This window comes from Gastrolobium bilobum, unplaced genomic scaffold (assembly GCF_033153095.1).
Source record: "Gastrolobium bilobum isolate Gb01-03AN ecotype WA unplaced genomic scaffold, APGP_CSIRO_Gbil_v1 utg43831, whole genome shotgun sequence".
NCBI lineage: Eukaryota > Viridiplantae > Streptophyta > Magnoliopsida > Fabales > Fabaceae > Gastrolobium > Gastrolobium bilobum.
Genome location: NW_026899022.1, coordinates 1 through 23170, shown reverse-complemented (window position 1 = coordinate 23170; position 23170 = coordinate 1). Strand labels below are relative to the sequence as shown.

The 23170-nt window shown below is 33.2% G+C and overlaps 1 protein-coding gene across 3 annotated transcripts; it reads right to left on the bottom strand.

Annotated features, from left to right (window-relative positions):
* Nucleotides 1-12856: 12856 nt before the first annotated feature.
* On the bottom strand, nucleotides 12857-17303 carry LOC133286291 (mediator of RNA polymerase II transcription subunit 18). 3 transcript variants are annotated; one of them, XM_061483687.1, is made up of 6 exons: nucleotides 17145-17303; nucleotides 16678-16728; nucleotides 14410-14509; nucleotides 13925-13982; nucleotides 13480-13836; nucleotides 12857-13124 (listed from the first exon to the last, which is right to left on the bottom strand). In XM_061483687.1, the coding sequence occupies exons 2-6, from the start codon at nucleotides 16711-16713 to the stop codon at nucleotides 13022-13024; spliced, it is 654 nt and encodes a 217-aa protein (XP_061339671.1). In that variant the 5' UTR covers nucleotides 16714-16728; nucleotides 17145-17303; the 3' UTR covers nucleotides 12857-13021. The 3 variants fall into 3 exon arrangements, with proteins under 3 accessions (XP_061339671.1, XP_061339672.1, XP_061339669.1); XM_061483688.1 differs by having other exon boundaries at nucleotides 16678-16756; nucleotides 17145-17292; XM_061483685.1 differs by lacking the exons at nucleotides 16678-16728; nucleotides 17145-17303 and adding an exon at nucleotides 16486-16640.
* Between the last annotated feature and the right edge of the window lie 5867 nt (nucleotides 17304-23170).

The window sequence follows — 23170 nt, the reverse complement described above, 5'->3', positions numbered from 1 at the left end:
AAATATGATATTAAAAAAAATAGTTGGTTGGCTAACATGTATGCTTCACGTCATCATTGGGCAAAGCCATACTTGAAAGATACGTTTTTTGCCGGAATGACCACAAGTGGCCGAAGTGAGAGCATCAATGCATTTTTTGATGGATATGTTAACTCTAACACAATGTTAAATTATTTTTTATTCAATATGACAAAGCAATCAAATCTAGGAGGGATGCGGAGGAAGATGAGGATTTCAAAACTAGAAATACAAAAGCAGTTTTGGAGACCAATCATCCTATTGAAGCACTAGCTGGAGAACGGTACACAAGAAAATTGTTTGAAATTTTCAAAAAAGAGTGGAAGGCTGCCATACTTGATTATTTTCATGAAAAGATTGCAACAGAGGAAAACCTTATCATGTATCGGGTGGGGTCTCCTGAAGTTGATAAAGAATGGTGGGCAATTGTCAAGTTCCATTTGACAGAAAGCCTCACAGTTCAATGTTCGTGTGCAAAGTTTGAGACTATTGGGATTTTGTGTAAACATATTCTATACATTATGAAGAAGAAACAAGTAATGACTCTTCCCGAAAAAATATATCTTGTCTAGATGGACCATGAATGCAAGCTATAAGGCTGGGAATCTTGTATCCATTCATGAGGAAACAAATCCTAATGAAATTAGTGCATTGTCTTTGTGGTCGATTCATTCAAAGTGCACTATGGCTATTTTTGAGGCAAGAGATTCTATTTTTGAGATTAAAAGGTTTGATGCTATAGTTGCTGAATTTCTGCAACAATAGTTGGAAAGAAAAAGAAAAAGAGGTGAAGATGAACTAATTACCCAAATGATTCCACAAGCTTCACTGATTAATGATGTTCGTGATCCCACTCAACCAGTCAAAACCAAAAGGCGTCCAAAGCTTGCTTCACGAATAAAATCAAGCATGGAGTTGTTGACAAAACAACAAAAAACTTGCAGTTATTGTCGAGGGAAGGGTCATAATAAAACAGGTTGTCAGATGCTAAAGGTACTCATTTTTTAAATCGCTATTTATGTTTAAGATTTTCTCTTTAAACTTGATGAAAATTTTGTGAAGTTTCATTAGTAGATGGAAGTTGGAAGAGAGAAGCAAAAAGAATAGTAGCGATTGCACATATTTTCATGGTTTTATTTTGGTAAGAAGTTATTTTTAGTGAAGGGTTTTCATGATTATATTTTTAACTTTAACATTTCAATCTATTTTTCTCGAAATTTTTTGGGGCATTACTGGTTTCATTTGTATGTGGACAAGTTAATACTAGAATTTCGCAATCTTTTTGTAGAGCACTGTTGGTTGGCGAAGTAAATACTAGAAGCACTGTGGGTTTCATATGTATATGGAAAAGTTTTTTTGTGTACATCAATCACTGTGATCAAGTGTAAAGGATTATGCTTTTTTTGGGACTTTGATCAAATGTAAAGTAACCTGCTGATTTTTGATTTGTACAAAAAACTTCAATGCATTCAGCAAGTGTAATATATCAAAGTTAGAAATGAATGAAGTTGCTCAAATTGTAATTACTCAAACTGAAATTTCTATCAATTATGCTCAAAATGAGTAACATCGTAATACAATTACAAAAGTCATTATACATATCAAGCAACAATTGGCTTCGTCTATTTGTTTACCCCAAAAAAGGCATCAAATAATTACAAGTTTTTAAATCATCTATGAAAACTTTGGTTGATGATCCAAAATTGAAAATCACCTTCCACTGCTCTATAATCAAGTAAAACCATGTTGTCTTCATAATTGGTTCCTCAGTATGTGTGTTTTGTCAATTGTACCACAATAATTAGAAACTCCCTCGCATCTCATCATCAGAGTATTTCTGGTCCTTAATCTTCTTTGTTGTCTTCATAACTGGTTCCTCAGTGGACTTAATAGTGTCTGATCTCCATCAATCTGTAAATCAAGGTCAAAAGCAACTTTGTTATTTAAAAGGCACTAAGATTTAGCATACAGATGCTATATAAAAACTCATTCATATGCTTAATGCATGGATCTTTTCCATCAGTCCAAAAACCAAAGTCAAACAAGCAACTTTAAAACTTAAAATGAACAAAGATTAATCACATAGACGCTAGGTAAAACAACACATACTCTTAATGCAGTACACACATGAGCTTTTAGATTTCTTGCAGTACATTTTTTGTGTGGTGAAATACCCTCACAATTTGTATTCGAGAAGTACATCTCAAGTTTCTCAAATTATGATGTCCACAATTTTTTTGTTTCTTTATCTTAGAATCTTCTCTTTCTAGTGACTTATTCCTGCAACCGCTTGCTACAAATTTTAAACAATAAAAAATCATAATACAAGTTAGGAGAGACCCATTGGAAAACACAAATCAATACAACCTGTAAAAATCCATGTTTATAACAATTCCAGACCATAGACCATAGATATCCACCTGGTACATGCGTATCCATGTTGAATTTGGGGGTAGTTTTGACACCGTCAACTTCTGTAGTGCCATTTTCTCCATTAGCAGCAAAGATTCCACTCCCAATGATCTCTTTCATTTTATGCTCTTAACCAGGCTTTCTGGAAATTTCATAGTATAATACCCCTAACTTAAATAATTTAATTAATTACTTCAAATTAAGTAATTAAGAATGTATTAGTGAGTAAAATTAAGTATAAGGCCTAATTAAGTGAATTGAGGTCACTTTTGAGGTAAAAAATGTACTCAGTGAAAATTGAGGGGTATAAATGGGTGTAGGCAAAAGTACCCAAAATATAAAAATAAAAGTGAAAATATTCCTAGAATAATATTTCAGACATTTGGGTAAAGTTTGGTAATTAATGGAGTTGAATAGATAGATGAACCAATACCCACTTGATCCCACTTAACCTATGTTAAGTGGCAAAGCAAATAAAGAACCCATTTTCCCCTCCCCAAACCCGTCGACCAAAAAGAAGAAAGAAAGAAAAGAAGAGAGAAGATAAGGAGAGGAGGAGAAGAGAAAAGGAAAGGGAGGAAACCCTAGATCCCTCTATTCTCAACCATTTTCTTTGATCCAAAAGCCTAAATCACCCCAAATCTTCCCCTCTTTCATAATCCAAGCTTGGTTTTGAGTGGGGGTCCTTGTGGAGTGAGATTTCTCCTTCCCAAAATTCGACCCTTTGATGATTTGAGGAGTTTTGTGGCATCTCCACCCATGGGAGCTTAGGAGGCCTCTATTGCTTGGTTATGTGACCTATTGTGGTAAGTTCCCACTTCTCCAACCTTGTGTTCATGGAGTTTTCTAGAGGTTGAAGATGATGAATAGTGTTTTCTGGGGTTTTATGAGTTTGAGTTTGATGGAGGCTTGGTGCCTTTGTAAATGTTGCTAGGAACGATAAATAAACGGTAGAAATGAGTTTAGAGTGTTATTTTAGTATGCTTTGATATTTGGAGAAATCTAGGCTTGGAACTATGGATTTCCTTGTATTGTTAGCATTATTTGATTGTATTCCTTGTGTTGATAGGATTGAGGCAAGAGGACCAAGTGGAGTGACCAACCCTGGTGGTTGTGAGCAATTGAGGAAAGTTCAAGATCAAGGTAAACCTTTGGACCTTGGGGTTGATCCCATTGAGTGTTCCACCATACTCCGTTGAGGAGAAATGGTTTATGAGATGTGATATGTAATTATGATCGTAATTGTATGCCCATGCATTGATTCATGCATTGATAAATGTTATGATTGATTAATTGATGTTTGATTGTTTAAGAATGATTGAGGAATGGTTGTAGAGATAGAAATAATGAATGAGGTAATGGTTGAGGATTGTAATTGAGGTTTTGAGTGATAGTATTATGATGAGGATGATTGGTAGGAACTTCCCTTAGAAACAGCCCTATGTGGATCTCCATGTGGTTAGAGCCTAAGAGAAGCAACCCTATGTGGATCTCCAGGTGGTTAGAGCCTAAGAGAAACAACCCTATGTGGATCTCCAGGTGGTAAAAGCCTAAGAGAAATAGCCCTTAGTGGATCTCTCTTGGAAGTCCATGTGATGGTTGTGGATAAGAATGTGTTAAGCTATTATGATTATGTGTGCATCGAAAGTGAACCTTAGGGTGGAGTGATCTCCAAGGACCTCTGGTTTACTGTGATATATTCGTATATCTCACCCCGTGTTGTGGGGCATCATTTCAGGTGCTGATAGAGGTGAGGTTGATCGAGGCAAGAAGCATAAGTATACTGTACCAGATAGCTGGATATTTTGAGTTGCATGCTATTTATGTTTGCTATATGTATATTTTGATGTCACATTATGTATTTTGAGGGACTTAGTGCATGATCATTGTAGTGATGAATGACTTGTTGTAAATGGCTTATAGCTTTGATCATGTTCCTTTTGTAGCTAAGTCCTTTGGCATATATATGAGAATTGTAATTAAGACCTGATGTAGTGTTGTAATTAATGGAGATATATGTATGATTAAATGATATGCATGCTCCTCTTAATGTATGTGTACCTTGAAAGATTAGAATTCATGTATTGGAAGGACTATATGATGTCAATTAGGTGAAAGAGGACCATGGGTTTGAAAATCCATGTAGAAATAAAGACATCTTGTCTTGTTGTCCATTTTTCGTATTCCATATGATAGATTTGGACCTTTGCGTCTTTTATGGAAGTTGTAGAAAATCTTCTTAGCTTTCCATAGAGACCAAGATTGTGTAATTTGGATAAGTATAACTAAAGTTATGGATGAAACATCTTAGGTAGGCCAAAATACCTTATTTTGGTCATCCAGCCCTGTTGTGTGGCGCCAGGGGCGCCAAACTGGCGCTAAGGGCACCAACTGCCAAAACGAGGCAGTAGCATTGGCGCTTGGGGCGCCAACTTTCTGCCTCTTGGGACAATTTCACGCTACGAGCGTGGGATCCCACGCTATGAGCGTGGGAGTCCTGCAAATTTCTGCACCCTTTTCTTAGAAAATGCGTAACTTGAGCTACGGTGCTCCGATTTGAGCGCGGTTTAAACCCACACGTAGTTAATGAAATATCCTTTAATATATTGGGAAAAAGGAGACCATAAAGGAAGTATAGGAATTTCTTAAGTAAACAAAGAATGGATACGTATAGTGTGAAATGAGAACTATAAGGAAGTACAAGTTTTACAATTTAATAAAAAGCGAAGAGAGTTTAGTATTGAACTCAAGTAAATAATAATATGATGTTAATTCTAGTTCTGATTATTCCGCAAGGTAATGAGGTTATGGTCACGCAATTGGTTATTTTAAACTCGGCAGTGTTAATGAGGAAAATCAAGTACGTTTTAAAAAAGAAAATGAAAATTTACCCGAGTTTTTAATTGAACCGATGTCATTGTAACTGCGCTTAATATCATGAAGCAACGTTAACAAACCGGTTCTAGAACGGGGTGTTACACATAGCTAGACAATTTCAGATGTAACATATAAAATCACAAAGTAAATTGATCTAATTATATAAGATAAACAGGTAGGATAAAGCTTTAGTTCATAACAAAACTCAAAGTTTAATTTTGAATTCATATCCTATTTGTTTGGAATCACACGTAAGGTAAATAGTTATAGGATATTGCACATGACACCAAAAACCACAAGGTAACATATAATTGAGGAAAATAGCTTTACAAATATTCTACCTCTTTACTTAGAGTGATACTTTATTTTATATTTTTTTCATTCTCACAAATAGCAATCCTTCCTTCCCTAGAGAACAGGTGTTTCTTTATTGACAGATATAACATAACAGATGGCAGTGATATGCCATTTATACAAAAGCTAAAAGATTGTTTAAAAAAAAAATAAGCTAAAAGATATACTGATAGCAAAAAATGAGAGAATACACATGCATAAGCATAAACCTACATGCTAAGAAGGTGTTGTAGGTATGCATAACATGTAATTGACATACACTAAAGTATCTAAATTTAGTTCTTAACATGTAATTTAGACAAATTTGAATTTTTTTCCTATATAAAATTTAGTCCTTAATTAATTAATGAAGGAAAGAGAAAGTATTATTTTTTTCCCCAAATTTGAAGTAGAAGTAGTTTCTAAGGAGGCATTTGTTTCACGGCGTGTCCCCAAAAACCATAATCAAGAGATTACCAAAAAAAAAAAACCATAATCAAGAACCAATTCGAATTTGGCATATGAAAAACTTGTGGAACAGCAAAACAGGGATGAAGTGAGTACTTTTCCCAAACAATTATGTAGAGCAGTTAATGCAAATTATCAACTTCAATTATTATAACTACTCCCCCTAACCCTAATTATTTAGTAGAGAAAACGTGTTGAATACAAAAATAAAAAATAAAAAAATAGATTAACCTTTCTCAGATCTTCGGACCTTTGTGTGCCTTCGGAGTTCACCTCGGTCGATGTACGAACACTAAGTAATGGAACTTAAAAAGAAGAAAAAGAAGAGGCGAAAGGGGGTGATTAGTGTTACAAGTAGAAGAAATCAAGCTTCGTTGACGACATCGTCGAAGGTGTTGGGAACTTCGTTAAGGAAGAGTTGCGGTCTCAGATTATGTGAATAGAAAAATGCTTCACTCTCACTTCCTTCCATTCCCACCAAATTCCACTATGCATTCGCCTTTTAACTCTTTTCATAAACAAATAAAAAGGGAAGCAAGTAAATAAAAAGAAGCAAGTAAATAAAACGATGTCGTTTGCATACCGCATTTTACTTTTCTGTAACATTATATATATAAAGCCCTAAATTATATATGTTGCTAAAGATTTTAATTTTTTATTTGTATATTAAAATCATTATTTGGATCAATAATAAAAAATTAAAAATTGAACTGATAAAAAAGTTGACATGTGCTTTATAGAGAAATCACTTAAAGAATTCTTAATTATTTGGCATTATGTTTTATCCAATTGCTTCAAATATATTGAATCGAATATCTAGGTTATCGATATGGTTTATATAGCAATGGAAACGTAGTATTGTGATTGTATATGACTCAATCATTGATTCAAGAAGCTCGCAGTTAATCAGAATTGTGGTTCAATAAATATGACTCAATTGTTGAAAGAAGTAGTAATTTGAAATATAACAAATTATTATCAAATCCAAATCTAAATAAAATAGCAAATATGATTGTTATTTGTTTGGGAAGAAAAGAAAAATAACATATTTGACATAATTTGATATCTAATACTTGGAAGTTGGAATGTGTTTTAAATGATTTAATTGTAATTATTTACTTATTTTTAGAAGTTAATTATCGTTATATTTATTTCAAAAAAATTCTTTATTTTTAGGATTTTAAATTTTGAATTTGTAATAAATTTGTAATTTATTATGGGAGTTGAATTTTGTTATTTTGATATTAGTATTTGAGAATCGTAGAGTTACTCTTTTGTAAAATCCTAACTTTTTGTTTAGCATCTCTAAAAAAAGAATGCTTTTGATATTTGGATAAACCTATGTAGGAGGATGATACTTATGGTACTTGCTTAAAAGGAGGTTGATGGAAAGTTTGAGATTGTGTTCAATGCAATCTAGAACCCACTTTGTTAAATATAAATACATACATACATACATATATATATATATATATATATATATATATATATATATATATATATATATATTATAGACCTTAAATTCATAATGTTTTGAACATAAAATATGTTGGGATATTCAAGTGTGATGAGTCTCATATTGGTTGGTAATGGAATAAGTGTAGTTAATATAAGTGGAAGGACCTATTCCTCTAATGCCTTAAGATTTTGGGTTGTGACAATGTGTCGGACCCACTTGGTGGTTGGTCTAGCTTAGTCCATTGGCGGTGGTCCCCTATCACAGGCTCCTCCCTACGCCCATCTGACAGTGGTATAAAACTGGGTTTGGCTTGAGTTAGCCTGGTGATTGGCTAGAGGCAGGTGGAGTATTTGGGCCAGGTACTCGATTGAGTGGAAGCATACCAACGTTATGTTTCACATTTAAGGGGGAGATAACATTGGATATTGCTCATACTTCGCATTTAGATGGAGATCCTTGTTGGCAGCGTTAGCAGAAAGCCAACTAGGGGAGCCTCCCCGGCGGGGATGCAAGGGGCAACGCCCCCGAGCCCGTAGATGTCTGGTACTGTTGTAGGCCTCTGACTCATTGCTGAGTAATTGTATTTATCCTTTTCTTAGTAGTTTGGACTTAGACCCATGAATAGCTATTTTTAGGGTTTTCTAAATCCTATTTATATTCCCTTGTAAACTAAGTGACTTGTAACGAGTGTCGTGAATATAGTACAGACAAACTGGGCGTAGCTTACATTGAGTGAACCAAGATAAATTGTTGTGTCATTTTCTTCTTCCCTTTATCTTTTCGACTTTCGATCTCGAGTATGTCTGATTGTTGATTTCCAACAAAATGGAGTCTTAAAACTCCTAATTAAGGAGTAAAATATGAATATAATGTCTTAAATGGTTAATATTGAAATAATTAGATGAATTGTTATTAAGTTTTTTTATGAATAATTAAGTTAATTTTTATACTTTTTAGTATTTTAGATAATTAGGAAGATATGGAGCTACAAATATTATAATGAAATCTCATTCAAAAGATTTTCCACCTAAGCATCCAAAAACAGAAAAGCTTAATCCTAATTCTTAGGCGCATACGTCTTTATAAATATTATCTTCATGACTTTCTGAGGGAGCTTTTCACCAAGGGAGATCAAGTTGGGATTTGTAGAGATTCACCACGCCCTCATTGGAATGTTGTTTTATGATTTCTTTTGTCTTTGGTTTGCCATGAGCAGCTAATTTTCTTTGTACTTATGGTTAGATGGAACCTAATTGAATCTTTATGTTTCTGAAATAATCTTTAATGCAACTTTTTCTTTTTATATTGAATGAATTTGTATGTTCATCATATGCTTCTATGAGCTAATCTTCTTGTAGACTAGTATAAGGTTCATTTATGACAATAGGGATATTGATATACAAATCGGGGTTGGTAAATTTATCATTGATTTATTTGAATATAGGGTTAGACATATGAATCGTTGAATAGTTATACCACTTTTATGATTCTTGATTTTAATGCTTAAATCCTTTTAGAAACACTAAGGAAGTAGGATTCTCTTAAGGGAGTAAAGGGTTAGAATACTAAGGAATTGAGTTTTAATTAAATTAGATGAAGCGATTGGCAATATAAAAATGATGTTTTATTAAGGATTTAATTCAATACATATAGTGGAGGTTGAGGGAAATCGAATCCCCAGCTATGCTTTTATTGATTGCTTGAATCCTTGATTTTGCATTCTTGTTCTTGTTCTTATTTTAATTATTAATTAGTTTTTAATTAAATCTCTCATTCGAATTCGCCAACCTAAGTAAAAATAATGAACTAAAGTTTGAAACATTAATCCTTGTGGAAAGGATACTCTTATTTATCGACTTTATTACTTATACGTCCAGTGCACTATATATATAGGGGCATGATCAACTTATATTAGTGTAAGAATAATAAGCCTTACACTAAATCTTAACCGTTGATTTATGTGAATGTAACAGTTGTGATTTATTGGATCACACTCATTAATTAATTATTAATTTTCAATGAATCATAATAGCCGATACACAAAAATCAATGATTAAGATTTGATATTAGAAATATATTCTTACACGTGTAAATTGATCATATCCTATGTATATCATTTTGAAGAGTGAGAGACAAATTAACTAGTTTGTCATGTGCAGTTAATAGACCTAGAGAGAGGATAGAAGGAGGGTTGTCAGACCTAGAGAGAAGGTGAAAGAGGATGAAGAATGATAATTAAGATTATAAGTATTGGTTATGAGCCATTAGATTTAATTCTGATCCAATGATAATTAAATTGGTTATAACTTATAACTTTTTTAGTGGTAAGTTTAACCAATATATATATATATATATATATATATATATATATATATATATATATATATATGAGAATGTTATATTTACAAACTATTTTCGTTTACAACTTCTTACAACCATATCTTAACCGTTGATTTCCGTCAATCACCGGTTAAGATTTTCACAAATCAAATTTGTTAATTAATTATTAATTCACAATAAATGACAACCGTTGATTGGCGAAAATAAACGGTTAAGATATGGTTGTAAGAGTTTGTAAACTATTTGGGTTGTAAATATAACCCCTCCCATATATATATATATATATATATATATATATATATATATATATATATAGGTGGGATCCTTTGACTCCGGTGTCAAATTTGAATTTTGACACCTCGTCTGAGAGTCTTTAGATCAAAAAAGATCAACAGTGTCACATGCTTACAAATAAGAGTCGTTGATCTTTTTTGATCTAACGGCTCTTAGATGAGGTGTCAAATTTCAAATTTGACACTGATGTCAAATGATCCTACCTCATATATATATATATGAGAAAAATATTTCTCAAGTAGCTTAAAATATATTTATCTCCGTCTATCCAAAAACTACGTCGTTTTGTTTATTTATTTCCTTATATTAATTGATTCACATTTGAATGGTTATGATTTCATTTTTCTTTCTCTTCCTTTATCACCATTGATCTATCTTTGTACGGTTATGATTTAGTAGCCGGTGATAAAATTATCTCAAGAAACTTGAGAAATGATAAGCCCTATATATATATATATATATATATATATATATATATATATATATATATATATATATATATATATATATATATATATATATAGGATTAGGATCATTTTACACCGGTGTAAGACTAATAAATACCACATCTCAACCGTTGATTTTTGTGCATCTAACGATTATCATTTAAGAAGTCATATAAATTAATTAATATTGATTAATCATTAATTATCTATAAATATCAACCGATGATTTTTGTCCATCAATAATTGAGATATAGTGTAAAACTTATTAATCTTATACTAATGTAAAAAGAACTTAGAGGATTTGAGTCTTATTTTCATGCGACGGACCTTCATTTTTTTTATAAGTCATTAAAATTCTTAAAATGCGAGTATAAAAAATAAATTATAAAAATGGATAATTATTAACGAATTTTAGTGCAGCAACCTTAACTCAAATTAAAAGAATTTATAGAATGTTAAAAGAAAAACTGGAAAATCTATAAAAAGCATAATAGTTTCATAATCAGACAATAAATATATAAATTAAATATTTTTCTGCTTGATCCACATGATATCCTAATTCATGTAGGCCCCAACCGTCCTCCCTCTTAGCCAAGATATGTCGGATAAAACTCACTTGTTACGACACATTCTTAGTATCTACATTAATTAACTTTTTCAATTCTAGGTAGGTTATTTTAATTTATAAATTAATAGAATATACATTATTTTGTATAACATGCAACAGTGTTTTTAAATTGTTAATTCTTATTGAGTCATTTGAATTTTTCGAATTTGCTAATTTACACATATTTGATGTAATATACTTCTGATTCCTTCTAGAGAATAGAGAAATACAAACCCTCGCGTTATATCCACCTTGACTTACTCTTACTAAGATGTCTTTATATCCCAGATTGGGATTTTTGTGGCCTTTGTAGATTTTACAGGGCAAATAATTATTGGTACGAGTAAAGTGCTGCGAAACTTCGACAAGGCGAAGATGGCCACGGCAATTAGCAATTGTTTTTGTGCTTCTAGTGTAAGGTGGAGAAATAAACCAATAGTGTTATAGTGGTGTTTTCACTGCAATAGCTATAGCAGGTGCAATTTTTATAACAATTAGATTAGATATCACATTATCCCCAACATCACCCAACCCACCCACTGAGAACTTCCATAGTAAAATAATAAAAACAATATAGAATAAAAGATGCTCATTCGGCGTTCAAGAAAGTTGCGGTTTGAATGATATCTTTATGTGTTTTTTTTTTTAATCTATGAGACTCACACAAATCGATGCCGAATCATGATTATTTTTTATAATTGTGCGGAGAAACTTACAAATTCATTTTAAGTCTACTCTCAAAGTGGTATAAGGGAGGACACGAAAGGTGACAAATAGGCAAAGTCTACAATTACTTATTCTTTCAATTGTGTTTTAGCCAAAATATTTACAATATATATAGAAAAAAAACAGTTTAAAATCATGATTCATGTGCATTTTAAATATAATATTAAAATATATGAAATATAAATAAAACTAATTCATATTTTAATATTTATAAATATTAAAAACAAAATCAATTACATTTTTTTTGAGGAAATAGAGAAAAAATTTCTCAGAGGCAGAATTAGAGGTGAAGCTCACTCTATGGAATAAATCTTTAGTACTACTGTTGCACCAAGATTCAGTGCATTCCACTGATGGAAGCATTACACATTATAAGAGAAAAAAAAATTTGACAGAAAAAAAAAAAAAACTTTAGCTGGCATGTAAAATTTCTGTTGGTGGGATGTACTGAATCTTTGATGCAACAATAGCACCAAAGATTCATTCCACTCTATGCTTTTTCTCTCTCTTCTAATTTGTGTGCATGAAAAAAAAATTCTCTTTTTTTTTTTAACGTCAAAATTTCGAATGAGAAAAATTAGCTTAAATCTGAGTTCATATGCTAGTGTAAAATTTAACTCCTTAAATATTTGCATAAATTTTCAAAGGAAAAAATCCAAAAATTTTCTCGTATTGTGAGTGTGTAATTATAAAGACCGAACGAAATTCAGGTCCTTGTAACAGTTCAGATTCGATACCAGTTTTATGCTATTAAGTATAAAATTTGGTCCATTTTAGAAATACATGAATATGAATTGAATTTGGGGTTTAAATTTGGATGGTTTAAGATTGTACGGACCGACACATTCACGTCCTAACAATTAACAATTTTCTCCTCTTTTCTGATAAAATATAACACTACTAATCCCAAACAACTTGGAAGAATCAAATTACATTTGGCATACCAATTGACTGATTAAGAAGCAATTGATGACACTATTTAGATCATGAAAATTTAAAGTACGTCAAGTGTGTGTTTATATATATAAAAGTGCAAATCCACTACAATGTTGTACCCCCACCATCAGACATTAGAGATGCAGCAGCTGCAGCAGCAGTAGGAACAACACCGGTTGAAATACCTGGCTTTGACAGATGGAGAAGCCTGAGAAATTGCCATGAAAGAGTTGCATGTGTCAATGATTTATATGAAGGAACAAACCAACAGTATGATCTGCTTATGCAGATTTGCTAGTCCCCCCAAATTGATTACTGCTAACTAAGTCTAATAGGGTGGGAAAACCTTAGACAATCACGATTAGCGATATAAAACAAGCCAAATAAAATTATAAAATGAGATTGTCCACTGGCCAATCACAAAGAAAATTAACAACAGCGTAAACAGGCCAATTACCAACCATTGTGTATACAAAACTAGCAGCTCCAACATCCGGGTAAATAAACGATTTGTGGTAAGTATATAAAAATGTTCAATTGAGAAGACAGTGAAAGATTCTTACGGTGCAAGGTATTCACAGAAGGATGACACAGCAGAAGCAACTTCAGTATAGGTTTCAGCAGATGCAGGCGCTGTTACTTCAACCATCTGTATACCAGGTGTTACTGGCACAGCCTCATCAGTTGCATGCAGCTTCAGCATTTTATTGATTGATGAAACTGTTACAGTGATTTGCGCACCCCTATAGAAATGGAAGGAAAACCCCACCCTCAGCAGCTCATGGTCCAACTTGTACCCCAGTACATAAAACAAACGAAGTGCATTCTTGCTTGTTTTACTTTCCACCATTGTCCTAACCAGAACTGAAATTTGCTCTGCACCTGCACCCCTCATTGCACCCCCTATATGTCTAACAGTCCTGAATAAGTCATCAAGCACGTGATAATGTATATATGGGTAGGGAAAAAGTTCTAACAAGTGAACGACAATAAAGTTCCTTGGTTTACCATGACGGTTCAGCCTGCTCTAGATCACATAACAATCGAACCTCTGAGGTTACAGTGCCTAGAAAGAAAAGCCATAAAATCATGATCAGCTTGAGAAAGATCAGAAATGATATACTATAGAAAACTGGATACATACATTCATTCAAGAAAACTAGACAATAATGTTGAGAGAATCATAGAAGATGTGAAAACACTTAACCCGCATCTAGGAAAAATGAAATACAGATTCAACCTATATCTAGGACTACCATGAATATATTCCACGTCACAGAACAGAAAGGGTAAAACAAGTAACAACGATATTCCTTCTAGAGTTATTTCATATTTGTTTTTCCAAGGAGATTGCTATTCTTCCCTTTATTCTTAGTAATAAAATTTCTTCCATAACTATCTACCAAAAAAAAATTCTTTCATAGCAGGAAATAAAAGTAAATGTTGTTGGCCCCACCCCACAGCTTAACAAAATATTGGAAGAAAACACTCACCCAGATTTGGACCACTCTTGAGGCATATCTCATGGATCCTCAATCGTTCTCTCTGAACACCACATAGTCCTTGAAGAAGAATCTCGAGGGCCTCAACATGCTGCGAAAGATAGCAAAATATCAATTGTCAAGGTTGTCTTGAACACAGTCGTTCCATATGAAGGTTTCCTTCTGAAAAGGATTTAATATTAAGATAACATGTCTTCATTATCTTAAAGCACATCTTATTAATATATTGAGCTAAAATAATGTTTCCTTTATTCTTTATGTTCAATGAAATGTAATTCTAGGATGTTCTGTCAAATTCTCACACAGTTCTAATGAGTGCAGAAGTGAACTAGGGAGATAAACAAACGCAAGCAACAGTAGCCATCAGAAAGAAACTGTCCTGCATACGGAGATTCCAAACAAAATCAAACATAGGATAATATATCATCATGTATACCCAAGCTACTAGAGAACAGTGACAGTCTAACAAAACATTAAATAGTTTAAAATCTGAGAGGAGAGGATCAAGTTATTTCTGGGAAAGGAAACAAACAAATGAGCTGTCCAAAGGGAAAAATACATTGGTACAGAAGGAGAAAGATCATGTGAACACAAGATTCAACACATGTTTTAAAGAGGTTTCAAAGAAAAATCTCAGTTGAAAATTTTAGTAGAAGTGAAAATGGCCATTTGGAATGCTAATATGTGAATACTTTGTGAGAAAAGTTGAATATTTCTGTATGTTAAGCCAATAGAAGCTTGTAATCGTAAATAACAGTTTGATATTTCAATACTTCCACGAAACAGTAAAATATTTTGGATCATGGCAAGCAAATTTCCAAATACCATCTTATGATATTAGACTTCATTCTAGAGAGCTTAAAGCAGGTCGTTATTTGCATACCACATTGAGATATTTGGATACTTATTATTTATTTCTCTATCAGCTTCTCCAACCCAAAATTCAGCTTCAGAGAAGTTTTAACTTTTAAATGATCAAATCTCAATAAAAGAAACATGTAATAAATATTATAACCACATGTAAGAGATAACATGAACTTTGGTGAATCTTAAATTAATTTAAAAAATAAATAAATTCAATTGCGGAAAGCTAAGGCCTGATACAGGCAGAACTTTGCAATTATACCCGTAACGGAGTTAAGGGTAAACTAGTTACAGGTGCCAAATAGTAACAAAGGAAAGATAAAGGAAGGAACAGGGAATGTGGGAGCACTCAACAAAGAAGAGGCCATCAATATAATGTTTACCTGATGTTTCATAGGTTTCTTACTCTGTTTCTTTCTTTACAAGCCATTGCCAACGCTATATTTTTTTTTAGATGGAAAAAAAAATCCACTTCAAAGAGACATAAATCCGAATTTGAACATCATCTCTTAGGGTTTTTCCTCAACTTGTTTATTGCAGCATTGGACCTTATTCTGTTGACCAGTTTTTGTTACTATTCCATTTGAAAGTATTAATATGCATATTACATGTTTGGACGTCAGCCTTGCAGCTTCCTTTTCATTTGAACAGGGAATATCACATTAAAGAAATCAAACCCGCAATGTTGGGGCTACTCAAACTATGCAGAAAATGTGACTTAAATTATATAAAACTCATTCTTTTAACTGGAAAACTCATTTTAGTGATCATTTAGTAACCATAAATTTGTTTCTTCTATGCCTTCAAGTTTTTTTCTCTGCATTTTTTTTTTGTTTTGAGAAAGGGGTCTAATCAGGCAGCTACTCAATCTTTTGCCTCAGTATCTAGGGTATTCGGGTTAACAGAACCATAAGCTAACTCTCAAGGATTGAATTCAAATACTAAGTGCATGTTTGAATTAGCTAATTTTGGGGTAAACGCTTTTTTTGGAAGTTTCCAGAGAGAGATTTTGAAAAAAAAAAAAGATTATCTCCAAATAAGCTGCAAACAAACATGCACCAAATTTAACCAAACCAATACATGAGCAATCATGGTCAGCAATGCTAGAAACAAAGGAAGAGAAAAATTTGGAGGAGATTATAGCTCTAACATGAAGAATGATGGACTATAACATCAGATCCAAAAATTATAACAGCAGAGTACCAGCAAGATGACGCACGCACACGCCCATCCCACACACACGCAGGCACACATATGCAGGCGTAGGTGTCCGTGTCCGTGTCCGTGCCCGTGCATCATAATACCAGTGTAGCCAAATCAAATTAATTCCAGAACATCTCTCACCTTTCTTCAAAGAAAAAGGCAATTGAAACTTGGAAGAAAATATAAACTCACCTGTGTCTCTATAATTCCCTGAACCACGCATTCCATATCCGCTTTGTTTCACTACATTAGACAAATAAGCTTTGTTTCACTACATTAGACAAATAAATATTACGGAATTATTTATGTAATTTAACATGTGGTAGAAATCTATCCAATATTTATATAACTAAAACAGAAATGCACTGTCCACATCATTCCTTCCACAGCTGAAAAAAAACTTACAATTTAGAAATGCGAAATATTATCAACCTGATAATAACTTAAAAAGAATTGCAAACAAGTGTGTTGCAAACTCACAATTATCGATTTTGCTTTACTTGGAAAAGTGTGGCTGATTAAGGGAGGATGCAATAGAGAATAAAAGGAATCGAACGAAAACCCCAAATGAATGAGAAGTGATGAATTGAAATTCCGTGATGTCAGAACGCACACATAAACGAAACAGACAAAAAAATAAGTGGGTAAACTGAGCTAACCTGTTTAGTTCTTATTAACATCAACAAAGATGAAATCAGCAATCCGCGACGGCTAATGTAGCGTGGTCTATACACTCGCAGAGAGGTCGTTCTTCAACCTTCACAAGTTAGAACCCTCAAACCGCGACTGGAGTTTGGATTAACTTTTTTTTTTTTTTTTAATATATATACATACATATATATATATATATATATATATATATATATATATATATATATGTGTGTGTGGTGTGTATGTGTGTGTGATTTTTTACAAAAAATTAAAAGAATATATTTTAAATAAATCAAGTATTTTTTATTCCTTTTATATTTTCAATATGTTTTCTTTTTCATTTTTAAATTTTATTAGCAATTTTTTTAATTGATTTACACTCAATTTACATCCATTAATAATTATATTAATTAATACAATTTATATTCTGTAATTAAATTAAAAATCACTACTAACTGTAGAGTTGATGGAGACAGAAAATTGTATTTGCTTCCCTACAAATAAACGTTTAGGGCATTAATGATGTTATATATAAGTTCAGTATAAGTTTATATTACATGTTATATTTTTTTAACCGTTTATTGTGACCATAGTATAAACTAAATTTATATAATAACATGTCAACATAATATATAATTTAATCAAATATAAAAGATGAGGTTAGGTCTGATAAAAAATTGATGTACAAGGTTAATCCCGTCTCATTTTTTCGCTTCTGCATTGTAACCCTCGTACCCTTTTCATCGTCTTCCCCACCGAAACCCTTTTTCTTCTTCTACATTTCTTCACCAAACATTGTGTTCTGTTTCTGTTTCTCTCTCACTCTTCCAGAACCATCACAACATATAGACTCTTTCTCTTTGAAAAGTGCAGAACCTCCATTTTTATCGTTCAAGTTAGCTTTCTTGCTCTCTGTTTATCTATCTATTTGTTTGTGTTGTGATGATTTATTGAATTGAGAAAGTGTTTGACTTGATGAGTTAGATGTGGCGAAGCGCTTGACTTTATAACAAAACAAAAAAGACAGAAAAAAGCAAAATTAGAGCATATAAGGGAAAGGTCTGTGGTGGTCGGTCTATCACCATAACTAATTAATTATAGTAATTATAAATTAATGAATTCTTATTTTTTCTTTGAAATTTATAAATTTTCAGTAAATTTACAGATTAATGATAAGTTTATCATTTATAAAATTTGTGTATTCTTATAACAAATAAATTTTTGTATAAATCAATTATAATCAATTAATGGATTTACATAAAATTGTCATCAATGAATTTACATCAAATTTTCATTAAAAATTAATTAGTTATTATTATCAAATGAGAATTGTTAATACAGTAATTAATAATTATAATAATATATTAATTAATAATTTTAACTATTTAATAGTTATAGTGAGAAATGTGGGGATATAAATATTTTTTAGAAAGGAAAATGGAGAGTTATTTTTATTTTTGTAAAAGGTAAAGGCAATCCATCATCCATGTTGTGCCACATCACTCTTAAATTTTTTATTTGAATTAAAGGAAAAATAAAAACAAAAACAAAAATATTTTTAGTACTATAGATGTATGGACCACTTGGTATATTCTTTATCAAATATGAAAAAAGTAACATATTTATAGTATCTTTGTGTTCATAATTATTTTCTTACATATTCATATATTTTTTTCTTTTTATATAGCAAGAATATACCCGAAGATTTACTCAATGGCAATGATCACTCTCCGTTGGAAATATATTCCCAACAACCATGTTGAGAACTTTTTTGGATGTATTGATCAGCGTTAATAAAATTAGACTGATCTGGGTGAATTCGAAAATCGATAAATTGAACATATAACTGGTTCGCTTGAAGTAATGGACTGACTATGCATCAGAATCGGTGCGACCCGATTCGACCCGGTCGGTTTTCATGAAAATCAGTGACCCGGTTGATTAACCGATGACCCGGACCGGTCCCAAATTTTTTTTTTCCAAAATTTAAAAAATAAAAATAAAAATCATAATGCACATATTTGAATATTTTTTGCTTATTGACTTATATAAATTATATAAATTATGTATCTACAACACTAATATTATCTCAATTATGCATTATGCAGAAAATTTTGATTTGATTTATAATTAGAGATGTCGTTTTCTGAACTTAAAGTCCCGTATCATGATTATTATATTTTTGTTTGATCCTTTATTGGATAATAATATGTGATTTATTATTTTTATTTTAAAATATTTGAAATTTTTATCATTTATTTTAGATATTTGAGTATGTTTATAATTTTTTAATATAAATTATAAAATTATATATAATTACCGGATCATGCGATTGAACTAATGACCAAATGATTGAACCAGTGATTTAATACTTCAACCAAGTTAATGACTGAGCCGATTTTAATAAATTGTGTTGTGGATATTTCCTAAACTTGCAACTATCGATATACTGATGTCATTTGCTCCATATCTGTTTGTCCATTTTGTTTGTGGGCTGAAGCTTATGTTTTATTAGTGAGGCCCAATAAGTATTACTCTTATATGTTAGTTATCTGTAACCTAAGTCAATACGCTGCGTTTTTACTGCTGTGATAACAAAACTAAAAATGAGTGGCCTTAAAAATACGTGGTCGAATTCTGTTTAATGGATAAGCTTTCAGATTGTTTTTTCCTCTCTCTGGTTCATTTGGGTTCTTTGAGAGAAAAGGAGACTTAGGGTTTGTTGAACATTTTGAGAGGGTTTTTGAGTGAGAAATACTGAGAATCTCACCTCAGTTGTTTGGAGAGATTTGTTCCTTGTGGTGAGGCGCATCCTTTAATCGGTTTATTTCTGGAAGATACGGTTATCAGAAATTGAAGATGATTCAAGATGGTGAGCTCGTGGACTGATGCAGAGCTGGTGAAATCGTGTAGCTGAGGTGCTGGTGTTATTGGTGCTTGCTTGAGAACGGTGTTATCTTGTCTTTAATTCTTTTTCTGATAGTTTTCGTTTCTTGAGATAAATCATTTGTAATTGTGGTGCTCTTCTCCAGATCTGGTATTTCTCTGTAATTGTGAGTAGGTGCTGATTTACATGTTTAGTATATGCTGTGTTAGCTGCTGGTATATGTAAATTGCTGAACATATTTGTACATATTACTATTCTGAATATTATTGCATGCTAGAGGGCGTTTGACCCTCACTGGCCAACTTGGATGTAGAAAATTCTTTTACAAAGAATTTCTGAACCAAGTATAAATTCTGGTGTTGTTCTTTATGTTTTCTCTTTCTGCTAGTTGGTTTTCTGGGGTGATTCTTGGTAGCTCTATACCAAGAATTGTAACAAGTGGTATCAGAGCTTAGGTTCTTGGTTCCTTTTTTCTTCTGGTCAGTATCTGTTTCTGTTCCGTGTTTTCTGTCTTTTTCCCTCTGGTCCTCGTGCTATCTGCTGTTGGAAGCTGAAGAGGATGGGTATCACCAAGGTTGAGGTGGAGAAGTTTGATGGGAGGGGTGACTATAACATGTGGAAGATCAAGATAATGGTTGTCTTGGTCCAACAGAAGTGTGAGGATGCTGTTGGTCCTGAAAAGGATCTTCCTAATTCCCTGACACCTAAGGAACTAAAAGACTTAATGGCTTTAGCTCATAGTCTAATTGTTGTAAATCTGTCTGATAGTGTCCTTAGGCGTGTTTGTAAGATAACTAATCCTAGAGAGCTTTGGGAAAAGCTTAAGGCTCTCTATCAAACTAAATCTGCCCCAAACAAGATGTTTTTGAAGGAGAAATTCTTTTCCTTCAAGATGGATCCTTCTAAGTGCCTGGAGGACAATCTTGATGAGTTTAACAAACTCACCTTAGATCTAGATAATGCTAGGGCAACTGCCTCAAATGAGGATCAAATTTTGATCCTCTTGAATTCTGTTCCAGATTCTTATAGGGGTGTAAAAGATGCTATAAAATACAGCAAAGGGGGAATGGACTTAGATGAGATAACTGAAGCTTTGAAAGCAAGGGAGGTTGAAATACTCTCCCATAAAAAGTCCCATGCTGAGGGGCTGGTTGTGAAGGGTAAAGGGAACAAGAAGGGGAAATTTAAAAATAAATGGAAGGGAAACAATAATGTATCCCAACCTAACCAGAATACACAAGGTAATAAAAATAAGGAGCAGCCAAAAGGTAAACTTACCTGCTGGTTGTGTCATAAAGAGGGGCATATCAAGAAGAATTGCCCTGAAAATAATAAGGGAGCTGCAAAGGCAGCAACCAAAACTGAGTATGCAAATTTACTTAGTGGGTGTGAGGGTGCTGAAGTCCTTATGGTGTCTAATAAGGGCTTTGAGGCTGAATGGGTTATGGATTCAGGTTGCACTTTTCACATGACTCCTAGGAAGGAGTGGCTTGCTGGTTTAAGGTTCCAAAAGGGTGGAAAGGTCCTTATGGGGAATGACCAGGTCTGTCAAATAGAAGGGATTGGGGCTGTCAAGTTTCTAATGGCTGATGGCAGCCATAAAATCCTCAAAGAAGTGAGGTATGTCCCTGACTTGAGGAGAAATTTAATTTCTCTAGGTATGCTTGACTCAAGTGGGCTGTTATTCAAGAGTGAGCAAGGTTCACTCACTGTTCTTAAGGGTAATGAAATTTTAATGGAAGGAAGGTTGATTAATGGCCTGTATATATTACAGGGCCATGCTATTTCATCCGAAAGCTGTATAACAGCAGCCAAGGATGATGAATCTGTTCTCTGGCATAAGAGAATGGGTCATATTAGAAACCAGGGTCTGTCTGAGTTATGTAAACAGGGTATTTTAAGTCCTAAGAAAGTAACTTGTGTTGACTTTTGTGAAAATTGTATTTTAGGGAAAACACACAAGTTACCTTTTCCTAGTTCTTCAAATTTTTCTAAATCAGTCCTTGATTACTTACACTCTGATTTGTGGGGATCACCTAATGTTCCCCCTTCTCTCTCTGGTTGCCATTACTTCCTTTCGGTTGTGGATTCATACTCTAGAAGAGTATGGACCATGTTCTTAAAGCAAAAGGATCAAGCCTTTGATAGCTTCAAGAACTGGAAGACCCTTGTAAAGAATGAGACTGATAAGAAAGTCAAGGTCCTAAGGACTGATAATGGGCTTGAGTTTTGCAATAATCAATTTTTTGATTTTTGCAATGAGCATGGTATTATGAGGCACAGAACTTGTGCTGAAACACCCCAACAAAATGGGGTGGCTGAAAGGATGAATAGAACCATCCTAAATAAGGTCAGATGTATGCTGGCTGAATCTGGTCTCCCTAAATCTTTTTGGGCTGAGGCTGTTTCCACAGCATGTTACCTTATAAATAGGAGCCCATCCACTGTTATAGGTCTTAAAACCCCTATGGAGCTTTGGTCTAGTAAGCCACCAAGTCTAAGACACTTAAAACCATTTGGTTGTCTTGCATACATGCATGTAAAACAAGATAAGTTGAGTCCTAGAGCTGTTAAATCAGTCTTTGTTGGTTATCCTTCAGGTGTTAAGGGATATAAGCTATGGCTCATAGCTGAAAAGAAATGTGTCATAAGTAGAGATGTGATTTTCGAAGAAAACACATTCTATAAAGACATATCCAAACTTAGTGACAAAGAGCATCCTCCTAGGACTATTGAGTTGGAGGTGGAGCTGCCCAACAACACTGGGCAGCAACCTGATGTGGCTGAAAATGAACAACAGCACACTGTTGCTGAAGTTCAAGATGATGGGAATGACATTCCCATTGAGGAGCATGATGTGGAAGTGGATATAGATAATCTAGAGGATTATTTGCTATCTAGAGATAGGACTAGGAGGAATATAAGACCTCCAAGTCGTTTTGCACATGCAGATGTCATAGCATTTGCACTTCAAGTTGGAGATGTGCTGGAGTTTAATGAACCCAGCTCATACCAAGAGGCTATGAGGCTAGATTCTAAAATTCATTGGCTAAAAGCCATGAAGGAAGAGATGGAGTCTCTTGAGAAAAATAAGACTTGGGTTTTGGTGGAGCATGCAAAGAACAAGAAGGTGATTGGATGCAAATG